This window comes from Channa argus, chromosome 4 (genome assembly GCF_033026475.1).
Source record: "Channa argus isolate prfri chromosome 4, Channa argus male v1.0, whole genome shotgun sequence".
NCBI classification, from domain to species: Eukaryota; Metazoa; Chordata; class Actinopteri; order Anabantiformes; family Channidae; genus Channa; species Channa argus.
Window position 1 is genome coordinate 8631073 of NC_090200.1, and position 19546 is coordinate 8650618.

The 19546-nt window shown below is 36.6% G+C and overlaps 4 protein-coding genes across 9 annotated transcripts; all 4 read left to right on the forward strand.

Annotated features, from left to right (window-relative positions):
• Positions 1–1435: 1435 nt before the first annotated feature.
• Positions 1436–3195, forward strand: LOC137126338 (dispanin subfamily A member 2b-like). Its single transcript, XM_067503006.1, has 2 exons — positions 1436–1682; positions 2389–3195. Exons 1-2 carry the CDS (start codon positions 1482–1484, stop codon positions 2560–2562), a joined length of 375 nt encoding a protein of 124 aa, XP_067359107.1. The 5' UTR covers positions 1436–1481; the 3' UTR covers positions 2563–3195.
• A 2108-nt stretch (positions 3196–5303) lies between these two features.
• On the forward strand, positions 5304–6371 carry LOC137125136 (dispanin subfamily A member 2b-like). Its single transcript, XM_067500130.1, has 2 exons — positions 5304–5504; positions 6210–6371. The coding sequence occupies exons 1-2, from the start codon at positions 5304–5306 to the stop codon at positions 6369–6371; spliced, it is 363 nt and encodes a 120-aa protein (XP_067356231.1).
• LOC137125924 (cuticle collagen 1-like) lies at positions 6369–18320 on the forward strand. 6 transcript variants are annotated; one of them, XR_010914239.1, is made up of 7 exons: positions 6369–8420; positions 8610–8806; positions 9094–9183; positions 9907–9960; positions 10088–11806; positions 12938–14466; positions 15208–15555. XR_010914239.1 is itself a non-coding variant. In XM_067502167.1 (6 exons), exons 2-6 carry the CDS (start codon positions 16143–16145, stop codon positions 18240–18242), a joined length of 774 nt encoding a protein of 257 aa, XP_067358268.1. In that variant the 5' UTR covers positions 14180–14466; positions 15208–16142; the 3' UTR covers positions 18243–18320. The 6 variants fall into 6 exon arrangements, 2 of the variants coding, with proteins under 2 accessions (XP_067358268.1, XP_067358269.1); XR_010914238.1 differs by having other exon boundaries at positions 10088–11370; positions 11623–14466; XR_010914237.1 differs by having other exon boundaries at positions 10088–14466.
• Positions 14266–15579, forward strand: LOC137125137 (dispanin subfamily A member 2b-like). Its single transcript, XM_067500131.1, has 3 exons — positions 14266–14466; positions 15208–15341; positions 15540–15579. Exons 1-3 carry the CDS (start codon positions 14266–14268, stop codon positions 15577–15579), a joined length of 375 nt encoding a protein of 124 aa, XP_067356232.1.
• Positions 18321–19546: the final 1226 nt, after the last annotated feature.

Genomic DNA, 19546 nt, shown 5'->3' on the forward strand with positions numbered 1-19546 from the left:
ACCTACAAGTTCTTGCACACATTCCTGCACCAACTACTCTGAACTACATTTGTGCTGAGAACAATGAATCCTGTAAATCACAGATGAGTCTGTTCTGCGGCAAACATGAAAATATGGAGGATTCTCTGGACAACCTGAAGCAACCGCAGTAGTTAACATCACCTGGTCCCTCTGCTCACCTGCTGCTATCCACTGGCTGCTCTCATTTTTTCTATCAAGGTGAATTTATACGTTATTGCTTGGAAGGCTTATGAATTTCATCATGTTTTCCTTTTTCAACATTACAAAAAAAGAAGAAAATTTTAGCTTTAGCTTGCATTGGCAATATTTTGAGTTTGTAGTCTGTGCTAACAAAGTTTGACAAATCTGAACACAACTATGATGATTAGTGTTGTTAGTAATTTCTTCCAATGCCACTGTCTTCACTGTTACTAGTTCAAAGCCACACAAACCACTGTGGCTTTGTGCAAATTGGGCAAAGCTGTCTCCTAAAGTTTGTTCTTTATTTTGCAGTGTAGTCAGGTTACCTTTTTCACGTTGCACCCATGAACACACCACATGTAAGAAACTGTGTCAGCTTATGAGAAAATCTGAAATTGGATGTCCAGACACTAAAATTGTGGCAATTATGCCAAAGTAAATAAAAAGACAAGCAAACATAACATTTTAAGAATTTTTTCACTGAAAACCAAACTTCTGCACAAAAACTCAGTTATACAACAAACCACAAACTTTCATCATACTCTACATGTGACAATGTCTTTTATCCCTGGTCACTTTTAAACCAGCAAAACCACAGCAAAAAAAAAAAAAAAAGACAAGTAAAAGTGAAATGACAAAACTGGGTCTAACTGGCAGACAGGTTACATGCATTATGTCGATTGCACTTTGTGATGGCATCTTTTTAGCTAAAGCTTAAAGAGCCAGACCTACCTATGTTAGAGCTTGAATTTTGGGATGGATGGATGGATAGATCGATCAGTTTAGGCCCACTACTATTACCTTGAGCCTAGAGAACATATAGTAATAATTGAGTTAGACTGACCAGCTGTCACAAACGCAAAGATGTTTAGTGTATTATAATAGAAAACTGGAGAAGACCTGTTGGAGAAGCTGGTACTAGTTCATTGTTTTAATTGTTTCTTTAAAAAATAAAATAAAACAGGGCAAAAAAAAAAAAAACTGTTAAAAATTAATGGCAGTTGCATTACCATGAACATTTTAAATCTAGCACATCACACTTCAAGTTGTAAGAGCTTTTAACATTTAGGAAATGTCCTTGGATCAAACTTCACAGATATATCATAGAAAATGCAGTGAAGTAAAACATATTTAACAAACAGAATGTCCTCCAGTTTTGACTAAAAGCTTCCAGTCATCTGGTCACACAGTTGTGGTCAGCTTGCGTTTGCCACACTGGCCTCTGATGGAAAAGATAGGCCTCTGCTAGCCCTAAACCCCTTCAAAAGGAGCTGACATCCATGAATCCTGCACAACACTCAGCTCAAGCTGTCCCTTTGCAGTTGGGGAGATCTGATGGGACAGCTAGACAACCCCAAAGATTTACAGCTGTGAAACTCACCACCGATACCGCTAAAGACCACATCATCTGGTCCCTCTGCTGCTTTGTCTACACAAACCCCTTCTGTTTTGGACTGGCTGCTCTCATCTATTCTATTAGGGTGAGATTAAGTCCTATGGCTTTGAACTGCTGACGAACTTCATTGTGTCTTTTTTTGTTTTTTTAATGACCTATTTAAACAAAGGCTACATTTATGGTTATTATTTTGCATTAGCAGGTGGAGGAAAAAATTGCTTCTCTTTTCTCTAACCGCTCTCTAATTACCTCAAGCAATCAATACAGGCTAAAAAACTAAAAAATCTAATAAAAAAAAGGGTAAAAAATACAAATAAGGAGAATTATTATTTTTCTTTTATTATTATTATTATTATTTTTAATATATATATTATTCTTGCTTTTTGTTGCTTGTTTTTTTCCCCCCTGCCTCCACTTCACCTTAACTGGTCGAGACAAAAGCTGCCCACCATGAGTCTGTTAAAGGGGTTGAAGATGTTCCTCCTCTCTGTAGCCTGATGCTCGATCAAGGGGGAATTGTTGGGATCTTCTCTATAATTCTTTAAGGTCTTGACCTTACTACAGTATGTGACTTGAGAGGATGTTTCTTTTAATTTTGCACCATACAAATAGAATCTCTGAACAATTATGTTGAGAGAACGTTATATGGAAAGAGGAGAAAGAAATAACATTTGCAACAAATAATCCTCTAGAGCTCTTGCAGAAAATTGGGAAAATTGAGTTTATGCTCAACGTTGGCAGTTTTAAACTATGAGTCCAGCGTTAAATGTAATATGCTTTGTTCTTTCCAGGCCAGAGACCGGAAGGTGGCTGGAGATCTGGATGGTGCTCGACGCTATGGCTCAACTGCCCGCTGCCTAAACATCTGGGCCACAGTCCTGGCTTCCATCATAATTTGTATTATTGTTATTGTTCTCATTGTTGTGGCAAATCAGTCGTATGGGGGCTACAGTTTTTACCATTAAAGATGGTGAATTTTAAATAGTGGTGAAGTTTCCATCTGTTGTGGCTTGATGAAATGTTTATATGCTTTGAGTTCATGGTTTATTTTATAACTTTGTAAAGGTTTTTACGAAGATTCTAAAGCTAAAAGAAATCAATTGTCAGATCATGGTGGCTTCCATAGTAATCAGTATAATCACAGCTGTATATGTAAGAGGTTATTAACATGCCAGAGCTCAGTAGTTAACCTCAGCACTGAGCCCCCCAAAGACCACATCACCTGGTCACTCTGCTCTCATCTTTTCCATCAAGGTGCGTTTATGTGTTGCTTGTGAATTTCATCAGGTTTTCCTTTATCATTTTTCTTTTTCTTTTACCAGATGCCAAACATCAGCTGTGGAAACACATTTCTCATTTGTTTGTTAGACTTAGCTTAGTCAGGAATTTGCAACTTCAACTCTTTACTGAACGACTGCAATGCAATTACCTTACACATGCTTGGAATACAATGTTATTATCCTTTCCCGCCAGAAAACTGACCAACCATTTTACTCCCCATTTACATTCCTCTATTCAACTCTAGTCTCTACATTAGCCACCATAAATACTGCACCTAAAATATAATTTCCAACAGAGACATGAAATGTTCCCATATTTATAATATTTAAACTATTTAAAAGTAAAAATATTCCTTGAGTAAGAATAATGCACCAATGATACAACATTCCCAGTGTATGTATGATATCTCTTTGTATCCATTATCAATTTATGTGTATATTTCTTGAAATATAATCCAATTTGAAATAAAAAATGAATCAAATGTGTAAATACAAAGACCAAAAATAACTGTAGCAAGAAACTAAGGGGAATTAATAAGCAGTGAAAGTTGAATGACTGAACAAGAGAAATGCAAATAATCAAAGAAGAAAACAAATTTCCGTATTTCAGCAGTTAGTAGCTAAGAAAAAAAAAAGTCAGTTAGTAAATTAAAACAAAAGCCATTTTAAAAGTGATTGTCAATGTCTTTCAACATCATTCAAACCCTCACTCAAACACATGATTCTCTACACAACTTGCTCCTCAATATTTCAAACGCACGTGTACACACCTCTTATTTCTCACAACACACTGCTCAACCCCTCCTCTGCCCCCTTATGCACTTTAGAAATCAATAGCCTCCACAAATTTCACAGGTATATAAAAACAAGACAATCACATGCAGTTATTAAATTTACAGCCATATTATGATTAATATTTTAACATTATTATCAACATATTAACAGCAATTGTCATAAAAATAATAAAAATAGTCAAATAAAGTAGGTTATTGAAAGAACCTGAACCTTGCCTCACTCCTTTCATGGCTGAGAAACTTCCTGAGAAAAAAGAATCAAATCGAATCTCAGAACGATTATTTTAAGAGAACCTTATATGAAAAGAGGAGAAAGCAATAATGTTTGAAACAAATAATCCTACAGCTCTTTCAGAAAATTGGGAAAAATTGAGTTTATGCTCAACGTTGGCAGTTTAAAATCTCGTGAAGTTGGGGATGACTATGACTTAACCAATAAAATGAATATGCTTTGTTCTTTCCAGGCCAGAAACTGGATGGTTCTTGGTGCTATGGCTCAACTGCCTGCTGCCTAAACATCTGGGCCACAGTCCTGGCTTCCATCTTATTTCTTATGATTGTTATTGTTTATTGTTTATTTAACTTATTACGAAGATTCTGAAGCTAAAAGTAATAATGTGTCATAAAACAAAGATTTTCTTTCCCAGTGATTCTTTAGAATTAAATTTAGTAGTAATAGTAAATGTGTCCTATCTCTCTGCAGTTTGTCTGCGAGATTTTGAAGGTTTAAACAGAAAAAAGTTAGAGATTTAAGGATGGAAAAAAAAAAATCATTACGATCACAGCTGTGAAGGTAAGAGGCTATTAACAGACACAGATGGTAGATTCCAAATATTGTTGGAGTTACCTGTACTTTTGTAGGCACCTACAATCATCTCTTCAACTTATCCAAACTTTTTATTTGTGTAACAGACGTCTAATGAAACTCCATACATCCTTAAAAGCAGTCTGCCTTCAATCCAGTTTACCTTTGAAGCCTGTATCTAAGCAGTTTTATAGAAGACAATTTCATTTGACAATAAACTACATTTTATTTTCTTTATCCTCTTTATAAATCTCTAAAAGGTCTTTTGTTTATTTTGAGGGAAACCTATTTGAGTTTCTGCTTTGTGGCAATACATTTTTACATTTTCACCAAGTTAAAATGTACTGATTATAATTTCGTTTCAAGGTCAAATCAAATAGCAGCTCAACAGAATACTCCCTCATTAGTAAGGCTACACCCGTTTGGTAAAATCTCCACTCTTTCCTCACGTTTCCTGTTGTTCTACACCAACTAACTGCTGAACACTGCAATAAAATGCTTGCCCAAACACAAGTTTACTGTTTGAAGACCTCTTAAGTCCACAGTGTACAGCAGATCAAACTGAATCTTTTCGGGACTTTTATACTAGAAGTCCTTTGCCAAACACAACAGCCAGCAAAAGTGTTTTATTGTTTTACCCCTTTTGATAATGATGTACAATAAAAGATAAAAAAAAAAAAAACAGAACCTCCCCACAGAAAACATGTGCTAACCCTAGATTGCTGTTGATTTTAAAAAAAAGGGAAATCAACACATATAGTGACACCAACAAGTTCTTTCACACATTCCTGCACCAACTATTTTGAACTACACTTGTGCCGAGAACGATGAATCCCGCAGATCACACAGTTGGGCCTGTTCCACTGGAAACAGGAAAATATGAAAAATTCTCTGGAGAGCCTGAAGCAACCGTTGTAGTTACCATCAGCACTGAGCCCGTGAAAGACCACACCATATGGTCCCTCTTCTCGTTTGTCTACGCCAACATCTTCTGCCTTGGACTGGCTGCTTTCATCTATTCCATCAAGGTGCGTTTACATTTATTACTTTGAACTGCTTAAGAATTTCATCAATCAGGTCTTCAGGTGTTGTTCTTCATGTTCTTCATACTTTGACAGTACAATGGGTTACAGTAGTCCACCTCAGCTTCTAATGTGTGTATTGATCCAATCACTGTCCAGAGAAGTTAGTGGGTGCCATTCATAATGTTTAATTGTGACAATTGTGTGTTCTTATTTCTGCCACGACTCGTCCCATGAGTCTCCATACCCCCAAAATCCTAATTTTAGTATTTTCCTGCACATGGGGCAGTGGGCTTTGAATTTCTTGTTTGCAAAAGGCTTCAACCAAGCAGTATTTGGTAGATGACAGTAATAGAAACAACCATTCATGGGAGACACACTACATTTTATCAAACACAACAGCACACCAGAGTTTTTTAGTTGTTCCAGATTCAAAGTTAGTTTTGCTTAGTAGATTTGTTAATGCAATAAATACAAATTGATGAGAGTAAGAACTACACTAATAAACCAGTCAACCAGAAGTGTCTTGTATTTACAAACTAAAGGTTTCCGTCACCAAAACACCCATAAACTAAACTACATGAGACTAATCCTTAATACCTTTAAAAAAATGACTTTTAAAATTGTAATTATTCAAAGATGGACTTTTTACAGACCTGCAGAAACCCTGATAAATCCACTTTTATAATGAATATTATTTGGTCTTTTCAGGCCAGAGACCGGAAGGTGGCTGGAGATATGAACGGTGCCCGACGCTATGGCTCAACTGCTCGCTGCCTAAACATCTGGGCCACAGTCCTGGCTTCCATCATTTTACTCATTACCATTATTTTGTTCAGTATGGGGCATATTTTCGCTCGAAGTCGGCTCTGAAACAAAACTAAATTCAAATTGTGCTCGAGTCAGCAGCTACTGTGGCTTAGTGTTACTTACTTTAGATACTGAACAAAAAAAGACACATCTTTTATTAGTGGTAACAATTAAAACTTTTAGAGAAATATGAATGAGTTTAATTTGATAAGATAAGAATTGTTTAGGCAAAAATGAACTGTAATGGAATGTGCATGATTGTTCAAATTTTCCACAAATTATAGTGTTTAAACTGAAACTGTGTTTAATCTCTCTCTGGAAGTGATTTCAAGACACAGCTGGAAATAGGGAACAGGATGTAACAGGTCAGGGCAAGGCTCAAATAACTGAATGGTCAACCCCTACCAGAACGAGAACGTGCTATAAAAAGGTTCCCCACTGTAGAACTTCAGCACAAGTAGAAGTCAAAAAATATGAAGCTTAAATAATTTACTATCATTAGAAATAAAAATAAATATTTAATTATTTTCTATATTTAAGGTTTTTTCATATATTTTGTCGCATCTGAATTTTGTACAGGCAAATTATCCTTTGAAAGGAGATTTTCTTTTTTGCCCCCTTCCCCCCAACCATTTATCATTTTATTTTTATGACTATTCGGAATTCAAAATGGTAAAAATGGTTGTTTGGTTTCTAGATAAGGGAATTGAATGTCAGAAATCTCCACTCCGTCCTCACATTTCCTGTCTTTCTACACTAACTGTCACACACTGCAATAAATGCTCGGCCAAAGAAAAGGTGGCAGTCTGAGTATTAAGACCTCTTTTATGTCCAGAATGTACTGCAGTTCAAACCTTTTAATAGTAGTCCTTTCCTTATACAGTTAGGAGAAACCGTTTATAAAAGTGCCAAACTTCATTTTCCCATGGTTCATTTTCTCCTTTATTGTTTAGTTGAAGTTGTGATAAGCCTGTGATAAGTTTTCTTAATCTGTTCTGTCTGTAATCGTTTGCTCTTGCGTCTGCACCTTCCTGGGGTAAAATTCTCCTCACTTGAGTAAAGAATGGTTTTCACAATAATCAGTACACCAAGTCCGGATTTCCAAGTCTTGAGAGTTGCAAAACGCCCTGTGCTTCTCTGTACTTGCATATCGAGGACTTGTGAAACGTCATCAGTCCGAATACTGTTCCAATTCTAGTTTTTAATAAGATGCTACATTTATGTCCGATTTTCTCACTGTAAGACCTGTGTCTGTGCAACTGTTTTGAAAATATGTTATCAGTGTCAATAAAACTGTACAGCATTTTTTCATCTGAATATTTCTAAGTAAATAAATACTGCAATTGAACATGTGCCAGATTGTGCACGGTTTCCACAAATTATAGTGTTTAACTTGAAATTATATTTCCCTCTCCCTTTTCAAGCAAAATAATTTCCTCATGCAAGCTGAAAATGGGGAGCAGGATGTAGCAGGGGCAAGGGCCATTGGTGGCACCGCCCACCCCCAACAATTAAATTGCCAACCCCTGCCAGAATTAAAAGGTGCTTTAAGTAACTGCTGTAGCACAAGGAGAACTGAGAAAATCATTACAAATAAAAGCAATTTATTATATGTGTCTGACTTTTTTGGTTTACAAAATGGTAGACTATTGAAAATACATGAATTAGGTATTTGGCCAACTGAATGGACATTTCTTAAACTGAAACATTCCAGTTTGTCATCCTTTTTCAGCAAGGGATGTATAAATAATTATCAAAAGCAGACTAAAATTATAGTAAGAGGCTATCTCACCAACATGTCATTCAACTTTGAATTCACATGAGCCTGAAATCTGTTGTTTCTCCCAAAAAATAATGATTTCAACATGTTGTCAAAGGCCTTTGGATTCTCAGTGTTATGGAATCCAAGTCTTCTTTCCAACATTGGATTCTCAGTGTTATGGAATCTAAAGGCTCTCAGACTGGAGGCAAGCACAGTTTTTTTTTTTTACTCTTCTGTGTCATATTCCATAGAAAGAGCTTTCACCTGCATTTCATTTTCTCTGAACTGGAGGGCAGTTTTCTGAGCCATTTTGTTTGGAAGCAGCAAAGAAGCAGCAAATTCAGTATCAGGTGAGTTTATTTTGTTCTTTGGTACTATTCGATACTTCATTTACATTACTAACTAGGAATAATTTTCAGAAATACAATTGTAAAGCTAACTGTTTTGATACAATGTCCTACCCTTTGAATTAATTGTTAATTAATTGATAAAACATACTTCTGACATTTTATCTACATTTTTTGTCCTGCATTGGGAAGGATGTGTTTCACATTTTGCATCCTCTGCCTGGTGATTCCTGTTGGTTACAGTCAGCTGCAAGGTACTAGTGGTCCTACAGGGGACAGAATAGATTCTGGTCCACCTGGGCCTCCTGGTCTACCTGGGCCTCCCGGTCCACCTGGGCCTCCAGGGCCGAATGGGCCTCCAGGTCCACCTGGGCCACCTGGTGCCAAAGGTGGGTAGAACCGATATCAGCATAGCCATCTTTCTACCAGAATTAGCTTGGAATACTGACCACTTTAAATTAGGAACATTTTTTAATGAAGCGCTAATATATTACTACATTAAACATTTTATAACCTTTCCTCCGGTTCCACTTTCAATTCAAAATGTTTTTGTCCCTCAAAGTATTGAGGATTTGTACAGTTGTCTGTACAAATTTGACTTATCTTTCTTCTAATGTGTACCAAACATTTCATTTATACTGAAATGCCAGTTTATGTCACTTGACCTGACCAACAGGGGAACGTGGAATGCGAGGAAAAAGAGGACCACCTGGATTTCCTGGATTACCTGGGTCTAAATCTATTAACAGGGATAGATGTAAACAAGGTGATATACTGTGGCTATTAAATATACATACATTTAATGTGAAGTGTTTTTATTTTCCTGTGCAAAGTGGTGTAGACACACACACTGCACCCAGCTGTACAACCAAGCTACACAGAAGACCGAGATCAATGGCTTGTGGCTTGTCCCTTCAGAGGGTCGCCACAGCAGAATGTGTTCTGCTTGTTGATATGGCTTGAGTTTTTTCTTTTCTTTTCTTTTTTTTAAATACCCGAAGCCCTTCCTGCCATAACTCTCCCATTTTTATCTGGGCTCGGGACCGGCACCAAGGTAGCCCTTGGTGGCTGGGGACTTGAACCCGTGGGCATGTGCAACCTAAACCCAAACCCTTCCTATTGAGTAACAAAACTAAAGAGAATGCATTCGAATTTCAAATTATTGTTGAAACTGGGGCTGCATGATATTGAAATATATTGATATTGAAAATGACATTTCAACAGAATCATATAATAATCATAGTTCCCCCTTGCTAAACATCACGCAGTGGTCCTGTAGTGGGGATGTATTGTTCCAAATGAGCACAACTGGAATTTATAGAGAACATAGCAAAAGCACAGGAAGTCTTTTCTTGTAAATTAGCAATGGAATTGAAAACCATGTAAGTTCTTTACATGTGGGGGGGCTTGTTGATGCATATCAGTACATTATGTTCCTGGATATGTTGGTTCCAACTTATCTGAACTTTGGTAACAATCTTTGATCCAGGTTTCATTGGGCCCATTGAATCCCTGACGATGCTCACTACTAAGTTAGAGCTTGGTATGTATATTGTTCTAAAACAAGTGAGTTTTGCAGAAACAGATCTTCTGAATTGAACTGATAATGTTTGTGGCTCATGGAAACTGGTTAATTTATTGCAGATTTTATGCATTTTTTTCTTTTTCAGCTGTAAACTATGACTTTGTGCGAAACGTTGCTCAGAAATACTTTGTGTCCTACAAGGAAAGAGGAACTTTTTCGAGGGCTGTTGAGTTCTGCTCTAAAAAAGGCTTAGAGGTGGCTTTGCCTGAGAATGAAGAGGAAAACAATGTACTGACTCAGTTCTTTGAAGACGACTGCAAAAGAGCCTGGATCAGTATCAACAATAACAAAGGAGAGGGGAATTCTGAGACCGATCTGAACCACCGACAACTGAACTTTACCAAATGGGGAGATGGGCATCCACACAAATTGATCGGGGATACAGGCTGCACCATGTTGTCAGAAAATGGCATTTGGCAAGTGACACACGAATGCAACTTGAGTTCTTACATTATTTGTCATATGTAGAACGATCGTATGATTTGCATTTTTCCATGTATCGTTTGCTTTTCGTGTATCTTATAAAATATTTGCCTTAATTTTTGATCAAGTGCATTATTTTATAACTGCTTTAACCTGAAAAAGTAACCCACATGCATTTTCTCACTGTGCTAATATTGATTTATTATCTACTAAATATTCAACATACTGCATCAGCAGCACTGTACAGAGACATACAGTATTCCCACATCTTAATAAAAAATAAAACAATAAAAGTCATATTGTGTGAATGTGACAAATTATTCTATATTCTACAGTTCTATGTAAAACTTAAAATACATAGAGAATATTCACAGAGCAGATTCCCTTTTTGCTGATTATCAAGTGCTAATCATCACAGCTGCTGGTCAGTGTCAAACTGTGCATGTAGTTTTAAAATTTCTAACAGAGTGAGATGTCTTCTCTTCTATAATTATCAGCTTATCCCAAATCAGTCCCAGCAATTATAATCTCCCAGTTAAATATTGATTGAGTTGTGTTGTGAATAGATCAAGCATCAATAACTAAACTCTTTAAAGGGGGTTGGATAATATATAAGTTCCTCAATCCATGAATACTTCAGCTATGGCTGCTTTAAATCCCAGAGTCCGGAAATAAAGGTGCATCTTAATCAATCAAAATAAAATGTATTGTCTTTGATAGAAATACATTTTAAAGAAATCTGTTTTCAGACAAGGAGGAAGATGTAGTTCTTTCTGTGTCATATCCCAAAAAGAAAAAAAGAAAAAAGAAAAAAGAAAAATCAGCTGCTTTTTATTTCCTCTAGACTGGATCTCTCAAATATCTGGCTTCAAACTATTTTCTCAACCACTTTCATTTAGACACAGCAAAGCAGCAGCACATCCTCATCGCTCTTCTTACTATAGTGTAAGTTTTTAATCGGTTTACTTATTGTTACCACATTATTGTCACCAATGGGGAATAATTTTACTAAATGCTCACTTATTCCTTTGAATAGATAATCCTAAACTTTTTCAGAAATGTTAAAAAAGTGCTAAACACATTCTATCAACTGTTCATGGTATCTCTAATTTGTCGGAATTAATTCATTATAATTGCTTGCATTTAATGTGTATGGCTGTAAATTATAATATATATTATTTTTAATTTCCCATTCAGAAGATGAGGCAGATTCTCTGTTTCTATGTTTTCTGCATGATTGCTCCTATTGGCTACATTCAGCTTTATGGTCCTGGGCCAGCAGGGCCCCCTGGACCACCAGGGCCTCCAGGACCGCCTGGCAAAGTTGGAGTACTTGAGCTCCCAGGGCAACCTGGATTAGTTGGAAGTGAAGGTGAAAGAGGTGAACAATGTTATACAGTTGAGTCTTATTGACATCATCTCAACTCTATTTTCAGGAAAACTTTTTCTTTTTCTTTCTTTCTTTTTCCTTTCCCGCTAGAAAACTGACCAACCATTTTACTCCCCATTTACATTCCTCTATTCAACTCTAGTCTCTACATTAGCCACCATAAATACTGCACCTAAAATATAATTTCCAACAGAGACATGAAATGTTCCCATATTTATAATATTTAAACTATTTCAAAGTAAAAATATTCCTTGAGTAAGAATAATGCACCAATGATACAACATTCCCAGTGTATGTATGATATCTCTTTGTATCCATTATCAATTTATGTGTATATTTGTTGAAATATAATCCAATTTGACATAAATGAATCAAGAAGAAAAGAAAAAGAAAAAGAGTTTCTTCCCCCCAGCAGGACAGAACATTCCCTGCAGAGTGTATTTCTCACCCACAAACATCAAGCACAGAAGCCAACTGTCAGCCAGCTGTTTAACCCCAACTGCAGCTGTGCAAAAGCTGCAGAACTAATGTGCGCTCGGTTTTCTCAACCTACAAAATCGTTTTTGAATTTTCAATCCTATGTTGAGTTTAATCAGGGCCTCAAATGCTATAGGACCCACTCAGTACAGACCTTTGTGCTTGCAGCCTTCTCATTAATTTAATGGGATGCAGACTTATTTACAGCCCCTAATTGAGCTCTGCTCAACCCCTCCTCTGCCCCCTTATGCACTTTAGAAATCAATAGCCTCCACAAATTTCACAGGTATATAAAAACAAGACAATCACATCCAGTTATTAAATTTAAGGCCATATTATATTATTATCTTATATAATATATTATTATCTTATATAAGACAGGATAATAAAAATAGTCAAATAAAGTAGGTTAGGTAAATAGGTAAATAAAGTAGGTTATTGAAAGAACCTGAACCTTGCCTCACTCCTTTCATGGCTGAGATGAAAAGAGGAGAAAGCAATAATGTTTGAAACAAATAATCCTACAGCTCTTTCAGAAAATTGGGAAAAATTGAGTTTATGCTCAACGTTGGCAGTTTTAAATCTCGTGAAGTTGGGGATGACTATGACTTAACCAATAAAATGAATATGCTTTGTTCTTTCCAGGCCAGAAACTGGATGGTTCTTGGTGCTATGGCTCAACTGCCTGCTGCCTAAACATCTGGGCCACAGTCCTGGCTTCCATCTTATTTCTTATGATTGTTATTGTTCTCGTTGTTGTGGTTGTAAAGCCTTCAGTCATATGAGCAACAGTACAAGAGCAACAGTTTTAACAATACAATCAATTTCAAGTAGTACTCGAGTTGCCATCTGTTGTGGTTTGGTGAAATGTGTGTTTGCTTTATGCTCATTGTTCAATTTATTTATTTAACTTAATACGAAGATTCTGAAGCTAAAACTAATAATGTGTCATAAAAAAAAAAATTTCTTTCCCAGTGATTGTTTAGAATTAAATTCAGTAGTAATAGTAAATGTGTCCTACCTCTCTGCAGTTTGTCTGCGAGATTTTGAAGGTTTAAACAGAAAAAAGTTAGAGATTTAAGGATGGAAAAAAAAAAAATCAATACGATCACAGCTGTGAAGGTAAGAGGCTATTAACAGACACAGATGGTAGATTCCAAATATTGTTGGAGTTACCTGTACTTTTGTAGGCACCTACAATCATCTCTTCAACTTATCCAAACTTTTTATTTGTGTAACAGACGTCTAATGAAACTCCATACATCCTTAAAAGCAGTCTGCCTTCAATCCAGTTTACCTTTGAAGCCTGTATCTAAGCAGTTTTATAGAAGACAATTTCATTTGACAATAAACTACATTTTATTTTCTTTATCCTCTTTATGAATCTCTAAAAGGTCTTTTGTTTATTTTGAGGGAAACCTATTTGAGTTTCTGCTTTGTGGCAATACATTTTTACATTTTCACCAAGTTAAAATGTACTGATTATAATTTCGTTTCAAGGTCAAATCAAATAGCAGCTGAACAGAATACTCCCTCATTAGTAAGGCTACACCCGTTTTGTAAAATCTCCACTCTTTCCTCACGTTTCCTGTTGTTCTACACCAACTAACTGCTGAACACTGCAATAAAATGCTTGCCCAAACACAAGTTTACTGTTTGAAGACCTCTTAAGTCCACAGTGTACAGCAGATCAAACTGAATCTTTTCGGGACTTTTATACTAGAAGTCCTTTGCCAAACACAACAGCCAGCAAAAGTGTTTTATTGTTTTACCCCTTTTGATATTGATGTACAATAAAAGATAAAAAAAAAACAAAAAAAACAGAACCTCCCCACAGAAAACATGTGCTAACACTAGATTGCTAAACTCTTGATTTAAAAAAAAAAAAGGAAATCAACACATATAGTGACACCAACAAGTTCTTTCACACATTCCTGCACCAACTACTCTGAACTACACTTGTGCCGAGAACGATGAATCCCGCAGATCACACAGTTGGGCCTGTTCCACTGGAAACAGGAAAATATGAAAAATTCTCTGGAGAGCCTGAAGCAACCGTTGTAGTTACCATCAGCACTGAGCCCGTGAAAGACCACACCATATGGTCCCTCTTCTCGTTTGTCTACGCCAACATCTTCTGCCTTGGACTGGCTGCTTTCATCTATTCCATCAAGGTGCGTTTACATTTATTACTTTGAACTGCTTAAGAATTTCATCAATCAGGTCTTTTGTCATTACCCTTTTAAACACACGTGGACACATGTAGCCTGTTGTTCTTCATGTTCTTCATACTTTGATAGTACAATGGGTTACAGTAGTCCACCTCAGCTTCTAATGTGTGTATTGATCCAATCACTGTCCAGAGAAGTTAGTGGGTGCCATTCATAATGTTTGATTGTGACAATTGTGTGTTCTTATTTCTGCCACGACTCGTCCCATGAGTCTCCATACCCCCAAAATCCTAATTTTAGTATTTTCCTGCACATGGGGCAGTGGGCTTTGAATTTCTTGTTTGCAAAAGGCTTCAACCAAGCAGTATTTGGTAGATGACAGTAATAGAAACAACCATTCATGGGAGACACACTACATTTTATCAAACACAACAGCACACCAGAGTTTTTTAGTTGTTCCAGATTCAAAGTTAGTTTTGCTTAGTAGATTTGTTAATGCAATAAATACAAATTGATGAGAGTAAGAACTACACTAATAAACCAGTCAACCAGAAGTGTCTTGTATTTACAAACTAAAGGTTTCCGTCACCAAAACACCCATAAACTAAACTACATGAGACTAATCCTTAATACCTTTAAAAAAATGACTTTTAAAATTGTGATTATTCAAAGCTCGACTTTTTACAGACCTGCAGAAACCCTGATAAATCCACTTTTATAATGAATATTCTTTGGTCTTTTCAGGCCAGAGACCGGAAGGTGGCAGGAGATATGAACGGTGCCCGACGCTATGGCTCAACTGCTCGCTGCCTAAACATCTGGGCCACAGTCCTGGCTTCCATCATTTTACTCATTACCATTATTTTGTTCAGTATGGGGTATAGTTACATTCGAAGAATAAGACTATGTCATTAGGTGTAACACTTAAAACTTTTAGAGAAATATGAATGAGTTTAATTTGATAAGATAAGAATTGTTTAGGCAAAAATGAACTGTAATGGAATGTGCATGATTGTTCAAATTTTCCACAAATTATAGTGTTTAAACTGAAACTGTGTTTAATCTCTCTCTGGAAGTGATTTCAAGAAACAGCTGGAAATAGGGAACAGGATGTAACAGGTCAGGGCAAGGCTCAAATAACTGAATGGTCAACCCCTACCAGAACGAGAACGTGCTATAAAAAGGTTCCCCACTGTAGAACTTCAGCACAAGTAGAAGTCAAAAAATATGAAGCTTAAATAATTTACTATCATTAGAAATAAAAATAAATATTTAATTATTTTCTATATTTAAGGTTTTTTCATATATTTTGTCGCATCTGAATTTTGTACAGGCAAATTATCCTTTGAAAGGAGATTTTCTTTTTTGCCCCCTTCCCCCCAACCATTTATCATTTTATTTTTATGACTATTCGGAATTCAAAATGGTAAAAATGGTTGTTTGGTTTCTAGATAAGGGAATTGAATGTCAGAAATCTCCACTCCGTCCTCACATTTCCTGTCTTTCTACACTAACTGTCACACACTGCAATAAATGCTCGGCCAAACAAAAGGTGGCAGTCTGAGTCTGAAGACCTCGTTAATATCCGGAATGTACTGCAGTTCAAACCTTTTAATAGTAGTCCTTTCCTTATACAGTTAGGAGAAACCGTTTATAAAAGTGCCAAACTTCATTTTCTCATGGTTCATTTTGTTTGGAAGCAGCAAAGAAGCAGCACATTCAGTATCAGGTGAGTTTATTTTGTTCTTTGGTACTATTTGATACTTCATTTACATTACTGACTAGGAATAATTTTCAGAAATACAATTGTAAAGCTAACTGTTTTGATACAATGTCCTACCCTTTGAATTAATTGTTAATTAATTGATAAAACATACTTCTGACATTTTATCTACATTTTTTGTCCTGCGTTGGGAAGGATGTGTTTCACATTTTGCATCCTCTGCCTGGTGATTCCTGTTGGTTACAGTCAGCTGCAAGGTACTAGTGGTCCCACAGGGGACAGAATAGATTCTGGTCCACCTGGGCCTCCTGGTCCACCTGGGCCTCCCGGTCCACCTGGGCCTCCCGGTCCACCTGGGCCTCCAGGTCCACCTGGGCCACCTGGTGCCAAAGGTGGGTAGAACCGATATCAGCATAGCCATCTTTCTACCAGAATTAGCTTGGAATACTGACCACTTTAAATTAGGAACATTTTTTAATGAAGCGCTAATATATTACTACATTAAACATTTTATAACCTTTCCTCCGGTTCCACTTTCAATTCAAAATGTTTCTGTCCCTCAAGGTATTGAGGATTTGCACAGTTGTCTGTACAAATTTGACTTATCTTTCTTCTAATGTGTACCAAACATTTCATTTATACTGAAATGCCAGTTTATGTCACTTGACCTGACCAACAGGGGAACGTGGAATGCGAGGAAAAAGAGGACCACCTGGATTTCCTGGATTACCTGGGTCTAAATCTATTAACAGGGATAGATGTAAACAAGGTGATATACTGTGGCTATTAAATATACATACATTTAATGTGAAGTGTTTTTATTTTCCTGTGCAAAGTGGTGTAGACACACACACTGCACCCAGCTGTACAACCAAGCTACACAGAAGACCGAGATCAATGGCTTGTGGCTTGTCCCTTCAGAGGGTCGCCACAGCAGAATGTGTTCTGCTTGTTGATATGGCTTGAGTTTTTTCTTTTCTTTTCTTTTTTTTAAATACCCGAAGCCCTTCCTGCCATAACTCTCCCATTTTTATCTGGGCTCGGGACCGGCACCAAGGTAGCCCTTGGTGGCTGGGGACTTGAACCCGTGGGCATGTGCAACCTAAACCCAAACCCTTCCTATTGAGTAACAAAACTAAAGAGAATGCATTCGAATTTCAAATTATTGTTGAAACTGGGGCTGCATGATATTGAAATATATTGATATTGAAAATGACATTTCAACAGAATCATATAATAATCATAGTTCCCCCTTGCTAAACATCACGCAGTGGTCCTGTAGTGGGGATGTATTGTTCCAAATGAGCACAACTGGAATTTATAGAGAACATAGCAAAAGCACAGGAAGTCTTTTCTTGTAAATTAGCAATGGAATTGAAAACCATGTAAGTTCTTTACATGTGGGGGGGCTTGTTGATGCATATCAGTACATTATGTTCCTGGATATGTTGGTTCCAACTTATCTGAACTTTGGTAACAATCTTTGATCCAGGTTTCATTGGGCCCATTGAATCCCTGACGATGCTCACTACTAAGTTAGAGCTTGGTATGTATATTGTTCTAAAACAAGTGAGTTTTGCAGAAACAGATCTTCTGAATTGAACTGATAATGTTTGTGGCTCATGGAAACTGGTTAATTTATTGCAGATTTTATGCATTTTTTTCTTTTTCAGCTGTAAACTATGACTTTGTGCGAAACGTTGCTCAGAAATACTTTGTGTCCTACAAGGAAAGAGGAACTTTTTCGAGGGCTGTTGAGTTCTGCTCTAAAAAAGGCTTAGAGGTGGCTTTGCCTGAGAATGAAGAGGAAAACAATGTACTGACTCAGTTCTTTGAAGACGACTGCAAAAGAGCCTGGATCAGTATCAACAATAACAAAGGAGAGGGGAATTCTGAGACCGATCTGAACCACCGACAGCTGAACTTTACCAAATGGGGAGATGGGCATCCACACAAATTGATCGGGGATACAGGCTGCACCATGTTGTCAGAAAATGGCATTTGGCAAGTGACACACGAATGCAACTTGAGTTCTTACATTATTTGTCATATGTAGAACGATCGTATGATTTGCATTTTTCCATGTATCGTTTGCTTTTCGTGTATCTTATAAAATATTTGCCTTAATTTTTGATCAAGTGCATTATTTTATAACTGCTTTAACCTGAAAAAGTAACGCACATGCATTTTCTCACTGTGCTAATATTGATTTATTATCTACTAAATATTCAACATACTGCATAAGCAGCACTGTACAGAGACATACAGTATTCCCACATCTTAATAAAAAATAAAACAATAAAAGTCATATTGTGTGAATGTGACAAATTATTCTATATTCTACAGTTCTATGTAAAACTTAAAATACATAGAGAATATTCACAGAGCAGATTCCCTTTTTGCTGATTATCAAGTGCTAATCATCACAGCTGCTGGTCAGTGTCAAACTGTGCATGTAGTTTTAAAATTTCTAACAGAGTGAGATGTCTTCTCTTCTATAATTATCAGCTTATCCCAAATCAGTCCCAGCAATTATAATCTCCCAGTTAAATATTGATTGAGTTGTGTTGTGAATAGATCAAGCATCAATAACTAAACTCTTTAAAGGGGGTTGGATAATATATAAGTTCCTCAATCCATGAATACTTCAGCTATGGCTGCTTTAAATCCCAGAGTCCGGAAATAAAGGTGCATCTTAATCAATCAAAATAAAATGTATTGTCTTTGATAGAAATACATTTTAAAGAAATCTGTTTTCAGACAAGGAGGAAGATGTAGTTCTTTCTGTGTCATATCCCAAAAAGAAAAAAAGAAAAAAGAAAAAAGAAAAATCAGCTGCTTTTTATTTCCTCTAGACTGGATCTCTCAAATATCTGGCTTCAAACTATTTTCTCAACCACTTTCATTTAGACACAGCAAAGCAGCAGCACATCCTCATCGCTCTTCTTACTATAGTGTAAGTTTTTAATCGGTTTACTTATTGTTACCACATTATTGTCACCAATGGGGAATAATTTTACTAAATGCTCACTTATTCCTTTGAATAGATAATCCTAAACTTTTTCAGAAATGTTAAAAAAGTGCTAAACACATTCTATCAACTGTTCATGGTATCTCTAATTTGTCGGAATTAATTCATTATAATTGCTTGCATTTAATGTGTATGGCTGTAAATTATAATATATATTATTTTTAATTTCCCATTCAGAAGATGAGGCAGATTCTCTGTTTCTATGTTTTCTGCATGATTGCTCCTATTGGCTACATTCAGCTTTATGGTCCTGGGCCAGCAGGGCCCCCTGGACCACCAGGGCCTCCAGGACCGCCTGGCAAAGTTGGAGTACTTGAGCTCCCAGGGCA

Coding starts and splice junctions, on each gene's coding strand:
- LOC137125136 (XM_067500130.1), top strand. CDS start 5,304: ATGAATCCCGCAGATCACACAGTTGGGCCTGTTCCACTGGAAACAGGA. Junction 5,505..6,209: donor CTTTCATCTATTCCATCAAG/GTGCGTTTACAT, acceptor TGGTCTTTTCAG/GCCAGAGACCGGAAGGTGGC.
- LOC137125924 (XM_067502167.1), top strand. CDS start 16,143: ATGGTTCATTTTGTTTGGAAGCAGCAAAGAAGCAGCACATTCAGTATC. Junction 16,193..16,381: donor AGCAGCACATTCAGTATCAG/GTGAGTTTATTT, acceptor TGCGTTGGGAAG/GATGTGTTTCACATTTTGCA. Junction 17,733..17,859: donor CACTACTAAGTTAGAGCTTG/GTATGTATATTG, acceptor TTTCTTTTTCAG/CTGTAAACTATGACTTTGTG.
- LOC137126338 (XM_067503006.1), top strand. CDS start 1,482: ATGAATCCTGCACAACACTCAGCTCAAGCTGTCCCTTTGCAGTTGGGG. Junction 1,683..2,388: donor CTCTCATCTATTCTATTAGG/GTGAGATTAAGT, acceptor TGTTCTTTCCAG/GCCAGAGACCGGAAGGTGGC.
- LOC137125137 (XM_067500131.1), top strand. CDS start 14,266: ATGAATCCCGCAGATCACACAGTTGGGCCTGTTCCACTGGAAACAGGA. Junction 14,467..15,207: donor CTTTCATCTATTCCATCAAG/GTGCGTTTACAT, acceptor TGGTCTTTTCAG/GCCAGAGACCGGAAGGTGGC. Junction 15,342..15,539: donor ATTATTTTGTTCAGTATGGG/GTATAGTTACAT, acceptor TCTCTCTGGAAG/TGATTTCAAGAAACAGCTGG.